The sequence below is a fragment of the Diabrotica undecimpunctata genome, chromosome 5 (assembly GCF_040954645.1).
Source record: "Diabrotica undecimpunctata isolate CICGRU chromosome 5, icDiaUnde3, whole genome shotgun sequence".
Lineage (NCBI taxonomy): Eukaryota > Metazoa > Arthropoda > Insecta > Coleoptera > Chrysomelidae > Diabrotica > Diabrotica undecimpunctata.
Genome location: NC_092807.1, coordinates 57,661,433 through 57,680,457, shown reverse-complemented (window position 1 = coordinate 57,680,457; position 19,025 = coordinate 57,661,433). Strand labels below are relative to the sequence as shown.

General features: G+C 31.3%; 1 protein-coding gene across 1 annotated transcript in view; it reads left to right on the top strand.

Moving 5' to 3' along the window:
- The first annotated feature begins 1,004 nt into the window (after positions 1 to 1,004).
- LOC140440636 (pentatricopeptide repeat-containing protein 2, mitochondrial-like) overlaps positions 1,005 to 19,025 on the top strand; it is a 54,168-nt gene continuing 36,147 nt past the window's right edge. Inside the window, exons 1-4 of the mRNA XM_072531006.1 lie at positions 1,005 to 1,194; positions 1,806 to 2,034; positions 8,900 to 9,002; positions 10,435 to 10,629. Coding sequence (XP_072387107.1) covers positions 1,089 to 1,194; positions 1,806 to 2,034; positions 8,900 to 9,002; positions 10,435 to 10,629 — 633 coding nt within the window. The 5' untranslated portion in view covers positions 1,005 to 1,088. The remainder of the gene's footprint in view (positions 1,195 to 1,805; positions 2,035 to 8,899; positions 9,003 to 10,434; positions 10,630 to 19,025) is intronic.

Here is a 19,025-nt window from a genome sequence, read left to right as displayed (position 1 = left end):
CCCCATATAAAAAACTACAACACCCAAACTTTAGCAATTTTGGAATTCAGATAAAAAGTTACTTTGTACGTTCTTTACAAATATTAGCTCTACAGTTATCACACATTAATATCTTACAAACATCACATGAATTCTTAGTCTTTTTATCATTTTTTCGTGGACAGAGCCCACATCTTTTTCGTTTGTGGTTCATATCGGGATGCACGTTTTCATCAATCATCGGTTTGTTCAGTATTCTATTGATGTTAATTCTCAATTCTCTTGGAAGTCTTTGATTGATAATTCTTCTATTCAAATGTCGTTAAACGAGCTGTTTGGCGAATAGCTTCACTAATACTGCCCGTAGTATGTTATTTGCTTCCGGATAGCTTTGGTTTAATATATACGAATTAACTCCTGCGATGTCGATGATGGAATAAAATACCGCCATAGGCCAACGCCTAGTACATCTACTTGAACTATAATTTGCACATTTTTTTTTCAAGGGCATTCCCTTTGGTTTCATTATAAAAGACAAGTCACCACTAGCTCCCTCACTATCATCTTCTACTACCGAATCTGTATCATGCTCAGTTTCAATGTCATTTAAAGAGCCACCTGACTCTTTCATATCGCTACCCTCACTTTCTACCTCGTCATGCCATGCTAACAGAGTTTCTTCACAGTTTTTATCACCGTAATGTACTGTTTTGGATGAACCTGCCATTTTCGTAAATTTTTCACAAACACTGACGTGGTGCCAAAATGACCCCTTTCGAATTTTAGATAGTTATAAACTAAATACCACGCTACTGAAAAACTCATCAATAAATGAAGCGATCGACGTCACTGTAACTTGAAGGTACCTGCGAGTCACAAACCTATAACAACAAAAATAAAAAATTGGGCGTAATTTGAATTTAGTCGGGGGTCATGTGGGCACCACGTCCGTAGTAGAAGGTTAAACACACATACACACCTAGGTACAGATTTACAGAAGACGAAAACGAAGAAGTGAGGTTAAATACCTCAATACCTGCTGTATGAGGTTAGGTTGAATCTAAACTAAATACAAGAGTTTTGAATAAAAGTTATTAATTGATTTTAACATGTTGTCTAACAGATTATTATCACTTGTTTTCAAAAGTAGTCAGTGTACTATTTCAAAGGTGCCCCAAATAAATAACGGCTTCCGGTTGGCTGTTAATATACAAAGTAAGTAAAAATTATATAATTCCCTTTGCTATGCTATCTTCTTAACATTACATGTCAGAAATATGATGCATTTTCGTCGTTTTAATACTTATCTTTCTTACAATTATCTGTGGTCCTATGATCTGTTCTGAGATTCTTAAAATCCAGGAAATTCTCTCAAGTCTGTGCAATTGTCACATTTTGACTACTTACTGAAAGTATTAAACTAATCATTGCCCAAGTATTCACTTGTAGAATACTGTAGGTGCAGGTTCAAACAACTTTTGAAGAAACCTTTATTCTGTTTATTCATGTGATTTATTATCACCTAGTGATATCTTATTTGTTTTTACATTTGCTTTCCATCTCTTATTTCCATGTAACTTAAGGGTAATATTTATCAGTTGTTGTTTGTTTGGGAATATTTATTAGTTTCTATTCTGTAACACCATTGAAAAAAATTATTTCCACAGTTATAGCAAAGAATATAGACGCTTATTCTATAAGCGTCTATATTCTTTGGTTATAGTGAACATGTGCAATAATTGAGATGCTCCTTCATTGGCTGATTTGAGGTTTAAATATAGGTTTGTGTTAATTCAGTTTTGTTTAGAATTTTTCATAATTTTTAGCTGCAAGACCCTTATATTCAAAGGTAACATTAGGAATTGATACATTTTTACAACAATGCCAAACAACAGGAAAACAAATGGAAAATATATCTGAAAAATTCAAAGAAAAGATGTTTGAGTTTAGTCAAGATGAAGGCAAGCACATGGTATTTACAGAGGACTTAAAAAATATGATACATCTATCCAAAGATGAAAAAGATCTTGATTTGGTGGTCAAGATGATAAAAAAGTGAGTACCTAACATTGATTTACACAATTTTATATCACATAATAAATTTCATGCAATAAAAAATAGAGATAACTTCAAGCATAACAATGCATTCATTAAATAAGTTAACCCTTTTGTGGCGAACAGAGAGATCCAAATAATATGCACTACACTGGTCACAAAGTAGATCTCCAAAGAATAACACACATTTTCAATACAAAAAGCAAAAAATACAATATGATAATCTCAGTAGTAAAAACCAAATGTAAGACAACATTGAAATACCCACTTCAAGGTAATATCGAAATTGACAAGAAAACTATAAGGCAGCAAATTCAGTTTAAATATCAGGTATAGTATTTATAAACTCTCTGACACGATTTATAAGGGCAGTTCAATATCCCAGTTAATGGTAATCAAGATAAATTATAAATAACATAAGTCAATGTTTCTTACATATTTGAAAAATCCTTATACTTCATAGAACACTGAAAAACCTAAGAAGCAACAAAGAAACAAAACTGAAACAATTAATGAACAAGAACGGGACAGTAATAAACGACAATAAGACAATAATGGAAAGATGGAAGGTGATACTGAATGGAAATCAAGCGAATACAATGGAGAAGGAAAGCCACATCAAGAGAGTAGCCATGAGAAACATGGAAAATCCAGAAACTATAGAAAAAGAAGAACTGGAAGAAGCAATAAGAAAGATAAAGATTGGAAAAGTACCAGGAAACAATGAAGTAGCACCAGAAATGATGAAATATATAGGAGTAAAAGTAAAAGAAAAATTGTTATACATATATAACCTAATATGGAAGAGAAAAGTAATACCTAGAGAATGGATAAATGCAGTAATTATACCTATATACAAGAAAGGAAACACAAGAGACTGTAAGAACTATAGAGTGTATAGAACTACTATGTGTAGCAGCAAAAGTCTACAAAACCATAATAGCAAGAAAAATCAGAAAAGAAATAGAACATAAATTAGAGGACCTACATAGTGGATTCAGGAAAGGACACAACACACAAGACCATATATTCATCACACAACAAGTAATAGAGAAAAGCCTTAAAGAAAGAAAAAAGCATTCGACTTACTCAAAAGAAAGGATATATGGGAAAGCCTAAAGAAGAAGCAAGTAGGTGAAGAACTAATAGAAGCAACAAAGAGTATATACATGAAAATAACAAATACAGTAAGAATGTTAAATATACAGTCAGAACTATTTGAAACAACTCAAGGAGTCAGACAAGGGGGAAGTCTCAGCCCAGTGCTATTCATAAATGTAATAGATGAGATAGTGAAAGAATGTAAGAAAACATTCAAGAAATACTGCATCGGTTGGAACAGAATGCAAATGATAAACACTGAGATGTGTATATTTGCAGACAACATAGTATTAATTGCGGAAACAGCAGAAAAACTGAAATACAACTTAGAGAAGACTCAGATAATGAAAATATCAAGGAAACAAGGGACGGAAGCTCAAATAGAAGTAATGATAGACCAACAAAAAATAATACAGACAAATTCATACAAATACTTAGGAACAGTAATCAACAACAAAAAAGACATCAAGGATGATCTTAACAACAGAATGGAAAACACAGGAAAACTATTCCAAGCACTAAATAGAGGATTCCTTAATAACAAAAAAATATCAACAAAGACCAAGATGACAATATACAAAACAATATATAGACCTACAGTGACATATGGAGCAGAAAATTGGATATCAAACAAAAGACATCAGAGCAGAATTCAGGCAACAGAGATAAAATACCTCAGAAGAACGATCAGAGTAAAAAGAACTGATAGAATCAAAAATGAAGAAATAAGAGAAAGACTCAAAATCAAACTGATACTCGACTCAATCAAGGAGAACAAATTGGCATGGTTCAGACATCTAACCGGGATGGACAATAATAGACAAGTAAAAAGAGTGTGGGATGCCAAACCAATAGGGAAGAATAGAAGAGGAAGACCCATTAAAGAATGGAACAGTGACAACTCGCAGATACTGCATAGTAAGGGTAAGACTTGGCAGGAAGCAACACAGATGGCATCCAATAGGAAGGAATGGATAAAGTTCGTTAAGAGCTAGGACACCTCAGAAGATTGTAAAATATTGTAATTTAATGAATTGTATTATAAACGGCCCAACACCGAAAGGTACAAATGGGTCTACTGATTAAGTAAAGTATAAATACTAAATATAGAATTACATACCCTGAGTAAAGGCTATGTGGGTCAAACTAGAAAAAAAAATATAATACAAACACTAATATAATTAATCTGACACATTAAATGTACATATGACACCATACACAATTTGTATATGGTGTACAGGTATGATCATTGATATTTATTTAACAGAAAGAAAACCCAAACATATTTATACAAAAAGGAAACAAAAAAAACTAATGTAAAACTTTCAGCATGAGGGGGTTATAAAATGGTTCTCATAAATTAGATTTTACATACTACTTGGACTGCGCTACCGCTGGTGAGGGTGTACACATAAGAAACATTGTTGATTCGTGTCAGTACTGTACAGTGACTCGTGTCAGTGCTGTACAGTTAAAAGTTTGTTTAGTATTTTACGACATGTGATAAGTGTTTTAAATCATACTGCAAATATGGCCTTTTCGCGACCATTTGAAATTGAGGAAAATATTAACCCAGAATCTTGAAAATAGTTTAAAATTTAAAAACAAAGACCTACATTGTGTCAATATATTGTTTTGCACATATATAAGTGTTTAAAAAAGAAAATGAACAAAACTCTGACAGAACTATTGTAAATAGAATAAGTCAACTTACAAATACAAAACGATCCATAATGACAATTTAAAAAAACTTTAAATAACTATTTAAAATGGAAACAAACAAATGAAAAATTCAGAAAAATTAATGATGTCGATAAGAATGTCACTTGAAGGACTCTGTATAATTTCTACAAGGAAAACAAGATACACTACATATGATCCAGAATGGACTAAGGGAATATCCTGATTATTACTACCAATTGTAATGGGGTTTAATTAAGCATCCAGAAGTAGATCTAAATAACCCAATTCAGTTTAAAAATTTCAAATCCTTTTAATAACATTAATCATTGCTTATTGCTCAATGCGATTGTTTGTTTATGACATTGAAAATATCGGTGTAACTAGAACACATTTACTGAGATGCTGACCTAGTGAAATTTGCAATGTAATCAAAAGCTTATTTATTATTGTGTACAAATTATATTAGTAAAACATGAATGCATAAACAAACGCACGTGAGTTAAATACCCGGAAAATAACGGCATTAAGAATTAAGAGTTAACAGTCTATTATTGTACTTAGAGAACCAATAAAGTAATTATGAGTATCCAGTGAGTTCCAGTTTCAACGCCATACAGGGGTATACTACCCCTAGAGTTCTACTATATACAACTCCTGATGGAAGCAATTTAATAAACATTATATGATTATCCAACATTATTATACAATGTTTAGTGACATTGCGAAATATTTTGATAGACTGCGGGTTTAGATATAATAAAATCAAAGAATATCGACAGTCCAACAGATTAATAATATATCTAGATGAGACCTGGTTTGACACACATGACTTCATTAAGTATGGTTGGGTAGATAACTCTCAGAGCTGCAGTTTAAATACACCATGTTCAAGGGGTAAACATATAATAATCTTGCATGTATGTCTCGCTCTTCAATCCTGACCCCCTGGAGAGAGTGTAGTCGTCATGGTGATATCATTTATTGTCCATCGTCTCCAAAAATCTGTCTCTCTGGTCATTTCTTTTAACTCATGCATAGGTCTTTTGCATATGCCTGTAATTTGACTGATTCATCTTGTTGGAGATCTTCCTTGTGATCTTTGACTTTCTGACTTTCCTTGGATATGTTTTCTGTGTCTGCTCTCATAACATGTCCAAAGTATTTTAATTGTTGGAGATGGACTTTACCTTGAGAGGTAATAACCAACTGGTTATAATTTAATTCAGAATGAGGAAACTAAAACCTTCAAGAAGATTTTTGATATATTAATCTCAGATAAAATTGTTGAAAACAACAAAGAAAGCTGTAACAAAAATACAACAGCAGAGAATGGATGGTGTTATGCAAAAAAGAGTCAACCCACACAAGTGCGATTGTGAGATAAATAGCTTCAAAGTCTATAATCTGTTACAAATCACATATTTTCGTATAGTATACCTATGATGTATCATTATATCAGTAAAATTTGGAATTATTATTTCAACACAATTAAAAATAATACCAATTATTTCTATGTAAAATTTTTTTTTGGATAAGTCTCTTTTGCTTTTTAGGTCATAAAAGAAAATAAGTTTTTTTAAAACACAGTAACTCACATACTAATTATGAAACATGTTTTATTAATACAAAATGTAGGATAAAATATTTGATAATAGAGAATTAAAAATTTTAATATTATTTACAAGTGTTTCAAATAATTCTAATCATCTTCATCAAGTTAAAGTCCACATTTTTTACTCCAAAACCATTAATAAAGTTCAGCTGTTCTTAAGAAATTATAAAATGGTTTTAGATCTTGTGGTACTAGCTTTAATATTTCTTTCAGATCTTTATTATTTTCTTTGGGTAGTGGTTTACCTGATGGACATAACTGCTGATCCAACTCTGATTGTGTCTGATTGAATGATCTGTGTCTGATTTTATGTAGAGCAAGAAAGCCTCACTCTTTAAAACTTTGATTTGTGAGTCTTGAGCCAATTTACTTTCTTTTTCTCTGAGTCAACTTTCCTGTTTGTGATACATTCCAATAATTTGTCAATTGAAACCATTTCTCCTCTTTCTATTTTGTTAACAACAAATTTGTTTTTTCTCCTACATTCTTTCATAACATAAATTGTTTTTACATCCTTGTATAAGCACTGTTGGGTCTTTAAAGAGTGCTAAATATCCCCAAATTCTAAATCATTAGCCAGAAAGGTATATACTGGTAGTAACAATCTTAAAGTGATAAAATAGAGAGATGGATGGTTGTGCAATGTGTGCATCATCAAAATTACTAGATTAATATTGCAGTTTTGACCACCTCAACAGTCAGACCACAGAACCAAGTTTGTAACAGGTGGATTAACATGATCTTTTATGTACTTCCAAACAGGATTCCACCCCTTGGGTTCCTCACCCACCTTCATGTTCAAGCCAAACATTAAAAACCCCCTTTCTTGTGCTACCAACATGGATACCAAGGTTGTAAAAATTCAACTGCCGTTTGTAATATGACATAAGGATGGGTCTTTTGCAGATCAAATGTTTGTGTTCAGGATTCTATTTTGCAGATTTGAGATCTTTTCTCATTATTCACTTAAACGTTCTGCCTTTTCACTATGTTTGGAATGTTTTAAGTCTAGATTATCTGCTGCTTCACCATTGTATGAGAAGGTTGATTTTACCACTTACAAAATTTTTTTTTATTTTGGTATTATAATCTAATTATATTCTTCTAATATCAATAATGATAGTAATACTTGATGTTTACAACAATATCCGCAACTATCGCAATGATTTGCTTGTTAAAAACTAATTATAAGTTTACATGAAAAAATGATTCATCATAGTACTTTTATATTGAAATGTTCTTTTCTATACAACAATAAATGACTAAATTCTCGGTAAATGAAACAGTGAATTCCTGAGATATATATATATATATATATATATATATATATATATATATATATATATATATATATATGTATATATATATATATACAGTATACTCCCTTTATAACGAACACGGTTATTACTAGGTTTCGCTTATAACGAGGTACATTAGATGTCCTGTGAAATTTCTATTGAACTATAACCCTTTATAGCGAGGTAAATTTGCTTATAACGAGAGCAAATAAGATTGAAAAACGTGTTTTTTACGTTTTGGCCCGGCCGTAGCTATAAATAAATACCCTTTTTAACTGCGGGCCGCCCGCAATAAACTTCTTACAATTTATGATTCTTAGTCGGAAATGTAAAATTTATGATTCACAAGTGTCATTGTATTGGGTTGACCATTCACACCTAATAATATGGGTCCTAATAGATAAGATGTGGAAAGTGTTTTAAAGGTTGTCAGAAACTTTATCCAAGGACAAAACGCAAATGAAGAAGCATAAAACTGTTTCACATCTTTAGAAAATATGATAGATAAAATACTGGACAATTTAAAGCAGTCAAAAATGACAAAATAACATTATACGCTTTATACATATTTACAGAATACAGATTTTTTGTTTTAACGTATATCATTGACAGTAAAAGTAAACAACTCTTTTTTGTTTTAATGCATTTCATTGACAATAAAAATAAACAACTTTGTTTTAAAAACGCTATTCAAACAATATTTATTAGCATCTTATATTGCTCCGAATGGCTTCACTATAGAAAGTTAATGTTTTAGAAAACTACATATTCATATGTATGCACAATATTATTGTTGTTGGATATAACGAGATCCGCTTATAACGAGGTAATTAGTCTGCCATTTCAGTCCTCGTTATAGAGGGAGTCTACTGTATATATATATATATATATATATATATATATATATATATATATATATATATATGTATATATATATATGTATATATATATGTATATATATATATATATATATATATATATATATATATATATATATATATATATATATATATATATGTATAATGAACGTTTGATCACAGCTGATCAGTTAGATACAAAAAAGAAGGGATTAATGGGTAAGCAGCTGAATTAACAATACTACTCTTGGTTTCGTTAATTCAGCTGCTTACCCGTTAAACCCTTCTTTTGTATCTCAAATATGTTTTTTTAGGTTCAATAAACAGAATAAGGAACTCAGATTTGGAAGTTTTGTTTTTGGTCCAGTTGTTCTGCGTCTATTCCATCATTACAACAGACCTGATTTAGCTTTAGAAGTAAGTAAATATATTTTATTGAATAAAACTATTAAAAGAAATAATTATAATCTTAATAGAAAATGTACAAATTCAGCTTATAATTTATATAATCCTCTATGTAACAACTGATTGTTCTTCTTCACATAAATTAATTTTACAATCAATATTTTTTTTCTTTGATTTTTTCTATTGTATCTTTTTCGATAAAGGTGAATGAAAATATCATGAGAAAATATAAATATAGAAAATTGACCAGTATTTCATTCAGCAAATTATTTAGATCGTTACTTGATAATTCATTGGATCAACATGATCTTAATCACCTAAAGTTGACAACCATTAGAATTATCTTTTTAACCTTGTTTTAAATCTAGTGATGAATATATTTCTTTTGAATAAAGTTTGCTATTGTTTCATAGAAAAAAAAAATCGGGCAGCATTTTAGTTACTCATTGATTTTTCTCCCATTGTATTATATTTTTCAATATTTTTAATATTATTTCATAATTTTTTAGGCTTTTATTTTTCATTTATTTGGGTGTTCATCTTAATTCTAGTTTGGTAAATCTTCTGAGTTTACATTTTACTGAGTCATGAATGAAAGGAGAAAAGAGTAGAAGAAAAAACACCAAGCTGTAAGGTCGTGGATTAGTTTTTGTCTTTATATGTACTTAGTTTTATCTTTAAAATGCATCTTGATTTTTGTCGATAGGACACTTGGATTAAAATATATCGAATTTTTACCGTCGAGCTGATACAAATTTTATTGAACATTGATTTCGTGCACGTAACTGACATTCAAAATCGACGGTCACTTCAACCGTTGTTTGGGAGAGAACGGTTCATTCTACACAAAAAGTGCTAATAAACATTTTTATTTAAAATTATCTCAGTTACATTTTTTATTTGAAACATTTTTTTCTACGGCGTACAGATTCTTAGTAAATAGAGTTTTTTGCGTTTTTACCCCCATACGTGGGGGGTTTTAGGGGGAAGCCCGAGGGTAAAAGTGGTAAACTTTTTGCATCTTTTTTGGAGTCCCAAAATTACTATTTTTGGCAAAATTCAGCTTGTTCGTTTAATTTTTAGAGGTTTAGTGGCATTTTCTTTTTGACGACTGGAGTATCTTCAATTATCGACATCAAATTTCAATAGTTTTTAATTTAATTGAACTTATGTATTTAACTTATTAACTAAAATATGTAATAAAAAGGTTTTTAAACCTTCTTTTTAATCATGCTACACACATTATAATTAAGACGCAATAATGATGGTCTGATAGGACCAAAAACGGTTTGATTCACTAATCCTATTAGATATTTTTTACATTTAAATATATGTAGTACAAAAAAGAAGTTGTTATACTTTCTTTTTATTCTTGTTGTTCACACTGATACAGAATAGAAGTAATAATATAATTCAATATATTTCATCAAACATTGTCTTCCAGTGCTTCAAATCAGATGAGCTATCCGGATTTTTTGATCAAATTATATCATATCAAATTCTCTTAGACCTTCTTTACGAAAACCAGATGTATCAAGAAATACTTGACTGCGCAGATTTGATCAAAGAGAAACAAATGGAAGGTATGAAGTATCCACGAAATGTTGTTGTTCTTGTTATGGCTGCCTGCTACAAATTAGTAAGTGTTAGTTTTAGAGTAATTGTAATTTAACAATTTTTGCCGTAAGGTACATTTAAATATTCTAGAGTCTTTAAACTAATGGCATTTATAAAATAGTAGATATAATACTAGAATACTAATAGTATTATTTGATTTTATTAATATATTGTCAAAGGTTGGTATTAATCATAAACCATTTTAAACAGTAATCTTTCAAATTGCCTGAATACCCTGAAGAAATATGGTCGAATGGTCAGTTATTGTTGTCCTCCCAGCGTAATATTCATATAAGCTTATTCGTGACTATTTAGTGAATGTTGAAATATTGTACATTTTGTAATGTAACTAACCAAATTATAAAAATTCGTAGATTCGTATATGTAGAAAGGTATAAAAATACAAGTATACCTAACAGTACAGAAGTATAAAAAACAAGTTATTTTTGCTTAAATGGGATACACTCTATATTAATTTAAATTAGAATTCATCTTATTTTTCATTTCATTTTTTATTTATTAAAGAAATAACGTTGTTTATAAAGAAATAAAGGCTTTGAAAAATTTATAAAATAATATGCATTGTCTTGTAAATGATTTAGAGCGTGTATCACTTTTACACACTACATAACGACATCGCTTCGTTGACTTCTTCTTACAGGTATCATAATAAAAATCGATTAAAAAAATTGATTGATTTGCTAATTGAGGCACTTTTGTTATTTATTTTCGTAGTTATTTTTTTTCAAAAATTAGACTTTTTTGTATTTTTTATCTTATGGGTTCACATAAACTTTATTGATATTTATATTACTAACCTAATCTAACATGTTTGTTTCCAAAACCGTACCTACTAAAAAAATGGCTGACCAACTGACAAAGTTTTGCAATAAAATTGTTAGTGTTTCTATATCAAATTGAATAAATATTTAATATTTTAAATAATTAAAAAATTGACGACTAATGAAAAAAATGACTATAAACTAAAAATGATGCATATTTATACATATTAATCAAAAATCACCAGGAGTGGCAAACACGAGACTATAACTTATTTGTAGTGTACCGCTTTACTTCTAACCTATTGCCAAAAAAATCTATTGTAGATTGTAAGTAAATATACTTTATTGTTAAAGAATTACCATTCTTAAGAAGTATGTTGAATGTACAGTCCATCTAATTTACTTACCGTTGCACGTCATTATCATAGTTGCCAAAGGATAAAAAAAATCCTGAATCCATTTTAAATCAAATAGGTCACATAATTATTGCAAAAGTGGATTATACAACAAAACAACTTAATATTTAATGTATTTAAATAAAAACAAAACAAGAGTTAAAATTTTTTTTTTTTTTTTTTTTTTTGGTGGTAAATCTTCTAAATACCGTACCAGGCCGTGTCCCCGTTAAGGATGACCTGGCGTGAGTTGGATTCAGGGTGGAAGGATCCATCCGCACGCAGTCCCCCCAGAGGAGTCGTGCTCACAGATACACCCATAGCTCCCTGCCTGCCAACTAAAGTCCACCCCCTTTTATACAGGCTACTCATGCGGTAGGTCCTCTTCAGACCGGTGCATCGCATGAATAGCCCATCCCCTCTCTCTCTCTCTCTCTCTCTCTTTCGCCCTCTCTCTCACTCTCTTACCTACCTTTGCTGTAGATTCCTCTCCAATATCTCCTTCTTTCTGACAATTTGAGTTACTGCCTCCAATATTGCCTTGTACTCAGTCTCTCCTCTCATTGCTATCTGCATTATGGTATTTGTACTTACCCTACCTAGCTTTCTATACTATTCGTTTCTGTCCTCATTAAATCTTCTGCACTCGAATACACAGTGCTCGGCCGTGTCAGCCACTCCACAGTCTGTGCAATTTCCATCCGCAACCTTCCCTATCCTTTCTAGATAGGCCCTGAAGGAGCCGTGCCCTGTTAGGAACTGGGTGAAAAAGTAATTGGTGTCTCTGTCCCCGCACTTCATCCAGTCTGCGATATTTGGAATTAATACCCTCGTCCAGGCCGCTCTATGCTCATTTGTCCATTCTTCCTGCCATTCCGTTATGCTCCTATTCCTGGCTATTATTTTCTCCTGCTCATCCTTCCCGTAGGTTTCTGCCCTTTCTTTCACCATCAAGTGGATGGGTAACACACCCGCGATCACTTGTATGGCCACCGTTGATGTTGTTCTGTATGCACGTGCTACCCTTAGTAGTGCTTTCCTTTGGGCGTTCTCTAGCATTCGTCTATATTTCTTGATGTTAAGCACTTGTTGCCATACCGGTGCCGCGTAAAGTATAGTAGAGTGGACCACTTCCATTAGAATTCTCCTTTTGGCGGTCCCCGGACCCCCCACATTGGGCATAATCCTTGTCAGCGCCGCAGTCCTCACCTCTGCCTTGCTAACGACATATTTCACGTGCTCGCCAAAAGTTCGCCTCGTATCTAGGACTACTCCCAAGTACTTCACTTTTTTGGCAGGTACGATCCTTTCTCCCTCCAGGACAAAAACTATATGGTCTCTGGCCCTCGGACCCTTGAGAATCATAGCTTCAGTTTTCTCGGCCGCTAACATGAGATCTCTGCTTCCCATCCACGTCTTCACTTTGTTGAGGGCTCGATTCCCTCTCTGCATGATTGACCAGTTTTCATCGTGTTCCACCAGCACCACCAGATCATCCGCATATGCTATTGCCTGTACGCCGGTGCCCAGGTCGGTCTCCAAAATCTCGTTGTAAAGAACATTCCAAAGCAATGGCCCCAGTACGGAGCCTTGCGGCACTCCTGTCGTGGTTCTCATAGAGTTACCTCTCGCAATGTTGATGCATCTATCTGTGAAGTAGTTCCTAACCAAATTCTGCAAATAGGAAGATATCCCCAAGTCGCCCAGTAGTCTGACGATAATTTCCCAGCTAGCGCTATTAAAAGCATTTCTTATATCAAGGAAGAAAGCCACCATCCATCTGCTCCTACATATGTATATTTCCCTCTTGATCCTGCTTATAGCCTCTACCGCAGATTTCCCTTTCCTGAACCCATACTGCCGGTCGGATATGCCACCCCTCTCCATTATTTCCCTCTCTAGCCTTGTCTTCACAAGAATCTCAAAGACTTTGCCTAAGGTATTTAACAGGCATATAGGTCTGTACGCCCTGGGCTCCTCTAATTCCTTTCCTGGTTTAGGGATAAGTATGAGATTTACCGTTTTGTATTATTAGTATTAGTATAAGTATTAGTTTTTACGGCCTGAGAAATAGAACTCATTGTTGAAATATGTAAATTTAAAGCTGCAGCTACACGCTGAAACAAGAATGTATATTTTACGCATTTACAATAATATACAAAACATACATTTACATACTTCTCTAACAGCAGTCAAGGGTAGAATGGGGCCGTTATTATCACGTTCCTGTTCAAAATAATGAATCAAAGAAGCTACCATCTCTTTACAACGACTATTTAAATTCTTAAGTGACATTTTTGAAATAAAACAGACTAATTTTGTTCTAAAAAGAATAGATTTTATTAAATAAGTAGGTAAAAATATAAAACAAGAGGTATTCACTTTAAAATTTAAAATAATAAAGTACAAAAAGTGTCAGCACTGCAACTGTCAAATAAGTGTTACCAATGTATGCCAAAATATCACCTTCGTTCGATTACAGTTACAGTGTGTTCCGAACAAATGTTCTTCATAAAAACGCTTTATAATGCATTTATACAAATTAAATGAAACATGTTATTGTGCTAATCTTTAAGTTAACAATAATAGAATTCTTTAAATATTATTTCTACACGTATACAATAAAATATGTCTAGTGGCTGTAATGCCACTCGTCAATGTGATTCTAAAAAAGAACACACCTACCGCCTAAATATTTCGTGTTGGTATCATGGATGACGTGCAACGGTAAGTAAATTATAGATGAAGTATATACACAATTAATATGTATATATATATATATATATATATATATATATATATATATATATATATATATATATATATATATATATATAATTATATATATATATATATATATATATATATATATATATAATTATATATGATTATATATATATATATATATATATATATATATATATATATATATATATATATATATATATATATATATATATATATATATATATATATAAGTAACGAAAACCCCAACGCCCGCATTACGTCATATCTCTATTGTTATTAAAGGGGAGGGGGTAAGTATTATCCAAGAATATAGACGCTTAGACGCTATAAGCGTCTATATTCTTTGGTATTATATTAAGATAAAAAAAAAACAAGGCAACTACCAAAATCACATGACAGTATCAATATATACAGTGTAGGTAAAACTTTATGGTCGGTATGTATCTTACGTTAGATGGAGTGAGAAACACCTATTTAAAAAGAGAGAGGTATATTAGGTCAGCCCATTATATCGTCGAAATAGCATTAGTGGAACTAAGAAAAGAGGAGAAGTTCAACATTGCCAAACTTATTGGTTTTATTTGAGCTGTTGTCTTTTTAGCATTTTAACAACATTCTAAGATAATCAAATTTGGGCGAATTGATTTAAATGGCAGCTTACTGTTTTTTATTTTAAATTTGCCACAATTTTTCTTTTCAATAAGTTTAATTTAACATTTTGATTTCCACTTCGGAAATCGTTTTATGTAAATAAAATTTATTAATGTTTCGTATTTTAAGTACGATTTCCGAATTGGAAATCTAAACATCAAAATAAGCTTATTTTAAAGTCACGTTGTGCCTTATTCGCAATAAAAATAATAAATTGAAATATCAAACCACAATAAAAAACCTTCATACGAAATTATTTGGCAACGTCTCATGTCGCGTAGTTAAAGCACCGAATCAAAGTAGAACACAGGTAACGAATGAGTAGAGGTGGGCATTCTTTTTTTTCGAATCCTGAGAAAACTAATAAATATTTTTGAAAAATTTAAACGCAGAATGAAAGAATACATTATTACTGAGGGCCGAAAGTCTCTGAAAACTTCTATAATGTTTATTTTAATAAGTTACAGGGGCGAAAAAAGAGAAAATTTAGTGTGATTTTGAATTTTAAGTATCTCATTCAAAAAAACTTTTTGTTTATTTCGGCCCTCGGCAATAATGTCATCTTTCATTCTGCGTTCAAATTTTTCAAAAATATTTGTTAGTTTTCTCAGGATTCGAAAAAAATGAATACATTTAAAAAGCATTGGCCTGAAATTTTGCGCCTCCGCTCTTAACGCAACTAAACCGATTTTCGTAAACAATAACTATGATTGTTTAACAGTAGTTTCAAGTAAGAGAGTACCTACATAAACAAACATAATGGCTATTATCGTTTATGTGTATATTTATTGAAGTGAAAGAAACTAATCAAGGATATATTTATTATAACTTGAAAAATAAACCAAACAATACAAATAGTAAATCGTACTTACATTTACATTACACGTTATTATTAAATCGCGAATCGTCTAAATTGACATTTAAAAACGTAAGTTTTTCTACTTTACTTCTTGTTAACCGTGTTCTTCTTTTATTTAAAATTAAAACCAGATTTTGAACATGTGTTCACATTTACAATACTTTTTGCTAAACCCGATATCAGTAATTGTACTACGTCGGATACTATGGATGTAAGGTTACCGTTTGCTAAAATTTTATTGCAAGATTCTTGAAGGCAGCGTACCATAACAGTCACTGAACTACCCTTCAAGTATTTTTGGCCACTCATTGTACTTGTTATTTCTTAAGGCCGTAAAATTTGGGAAAATTGAAAACAAATAATCCAGTCTTCATTATTTAGATTTGGTCCAAGTCTAAGTCTATATTAACTAATACAAAAGTGGAACGCATTGCCTCTTCTAACTCGGTCATTCTTTTTAACATGTAATAGGTGAAGTTCTACCTAGTTTCCACGTCTTGGATTGGCCGTTTGGGAACTTTGTTATGTTGTAATTGATACTTTAAAAGCCTTTTGAAAAGATAAGGTACTTTTTTTGAAATGTGTTTTTTTTCTAAACTGAAATTTAAAATTAGTGAAATATTTTCACTAATTTCAAAAGCGATCTTTTCTGAATTATGGTTTCCAGAAAAATGGCAGCAGCCTAATAAAATCGTTTTAAATTCTACATTTTCGGTTAAATATTGTCCTGTTAATGCGATGTAACTCAGTTACTCCATATGTCCAAAGGTCAGTAGTAATACAGATATTTTCTACTTCTTTAACAACTTGTGATCTAATAATTTGCTTAGTTTTGGTATAACATTCCTGAAGTAATGAGCCTGACGTAATGAACAAGTTTTTCTTGTTGGTGGTTTATATCCAGGAATCCAGCCTGCAAACTTTTTAAAAGCTCGTTCTTCAACTATGGAAAACGGATGAAACGAGTCTTTGCATAGGTTTATTAAATCCATATCTATTTGTTTCTTTTGTTCTAAACTAATATTTTTATTAATGGAAGTATCCATCACCTTTTGACGGTTGAGTCGCGGTGGCAGTATGTCAGTACTTGTAGTAGAAGTAGTCGAAACGGACAGAAATGCGTCAGGAGAGGTTTCAATCATTGCAATATTCAGAAAGTGGACCATAAAAGCTGCATCTTCTACAAATGCGCATTTTTTGAAAATAAAATATTATTCTTATACTAGGTCAATAATTTTGACTAAGAAAAATAATTCATAATTGAATATTTACAATAAATAAATCCTTTGACGAACTATCAATAAAGATTTGAAATCGAAAATGCAGATCAATCGTAAATCGAAACTCATTCATTAATCAGAATACCTAGTTATAAAAAACAAAAGAAAGAGTTAAGAAGCTGGTTACTTCTATAAAAAAAGAAAAAGAAGATTGTACTAGTGAAAATCAACCAGTACAAGAAAAAGAAACTGATAAAGATGACTTAAGTCCATGGTGTATTTTTAATGAATTTATTAGACATGACTCATCTAAACATACACCTGTATCTAGAGATAGAAGTCGACATGTATTTGTCTGATGATATTAACCACAAAATTTCGAACGGTGATTGGAACTGTCCATTACAGTGGTGGAAAAACCATCGCCATGTATATCCTAACTTAACCACTATATTCATAAAATATTGTAGTATTGTAACAAAATCTGTTCATTGTGAACACATGTTCAAAATCTGGTTTAATTTTAAACAAAAGAAGAAACAACAAGAAAAGTGGAAAAACGTATGTTTTTAAATGTCAATTTAGACGATTCGCGATTTAATAATGTGTCATGTAAATGTAAGTACTATTTGTATTGTTTAATTTATTTTTTAAGTTATAATAAATATATCCTTCGTTAGTTTCTTTCAATATAATAGCCAATATGTTTTTTGTGTACTAGTTTATTTGAAACTACTGATAAACAATCAACTAGTTACAGTTTACGAAAAACGGTTCCGATAAAAATGTCAACGACCCACCTCTAGTTTCTTAGGATCGGAACCAGAGATCCCAGATCGAAACTAATCGGAACTAATCGTCTTACTACTGGGCAATGGGCAGCAATAAGAAATATGGAGGGGAGACCAAGGGGAAATATGATTGTTATCTTTGTCTGTTCGCTGAAAATATGATTTTATATCTGCGTTAGATATCCTGTTAAATTTTACCATACCGACCATAAAGTTTTACCTACACCGTATATATATATATATATATATATATATATATATATATATATATATATATATATATATATATATATCGAGAAAAGGAGTACGACCGTCAATCCAAAATAAACTAAGGTACACTCGAAGAGTGGTGGGTTTTTCGGTCAAAGTGGAGAAATAAAAGACAAAGAAGGTGGCTACTTCATCTATTTATTGAAGACGTTTCGCTTTCTGCTCAGAAAGCATCATCAGTTCATCTAAAAAGAACAATATGAAACCTAACATCCATAGAGAAGTTACAACAAAAGTGTGTTACCTTACAAAGACATGTAGCAGTCAATGATGTTAAAAATATGAAAAAACTTACGAAACTGGACATTCAGAGTTAACGTTGTATAAAATAATTAATTGAAACTAGGTATAGTTTGCAATTTAACAAAATTAGCACAGCAAAAGAACATGTGATAAAAATACATGTATAAAAAAGTTATTATAAAAACTTAAGTAAAAAACATTAAGGTTTATTTGAAAGTGTAAAGAACTAAAAAGATCATACGAATGCACTTCCAACAAATTTATTTAATAAATTAGATTTTAATTTTAACTTTAGGTAACATTATAAGTTATTTAGATTAATAGTAATAAGATAAAATGAAGTTACCAGTCTTTAGCTTACTGAGTCTCGCCGATAAATGAATTTACAGGTTTAACACCCACGAAAACACGTGAAAATAGGTGGCCTTGAGGTCAAAGTGACATAAACAGCAAGGCAAC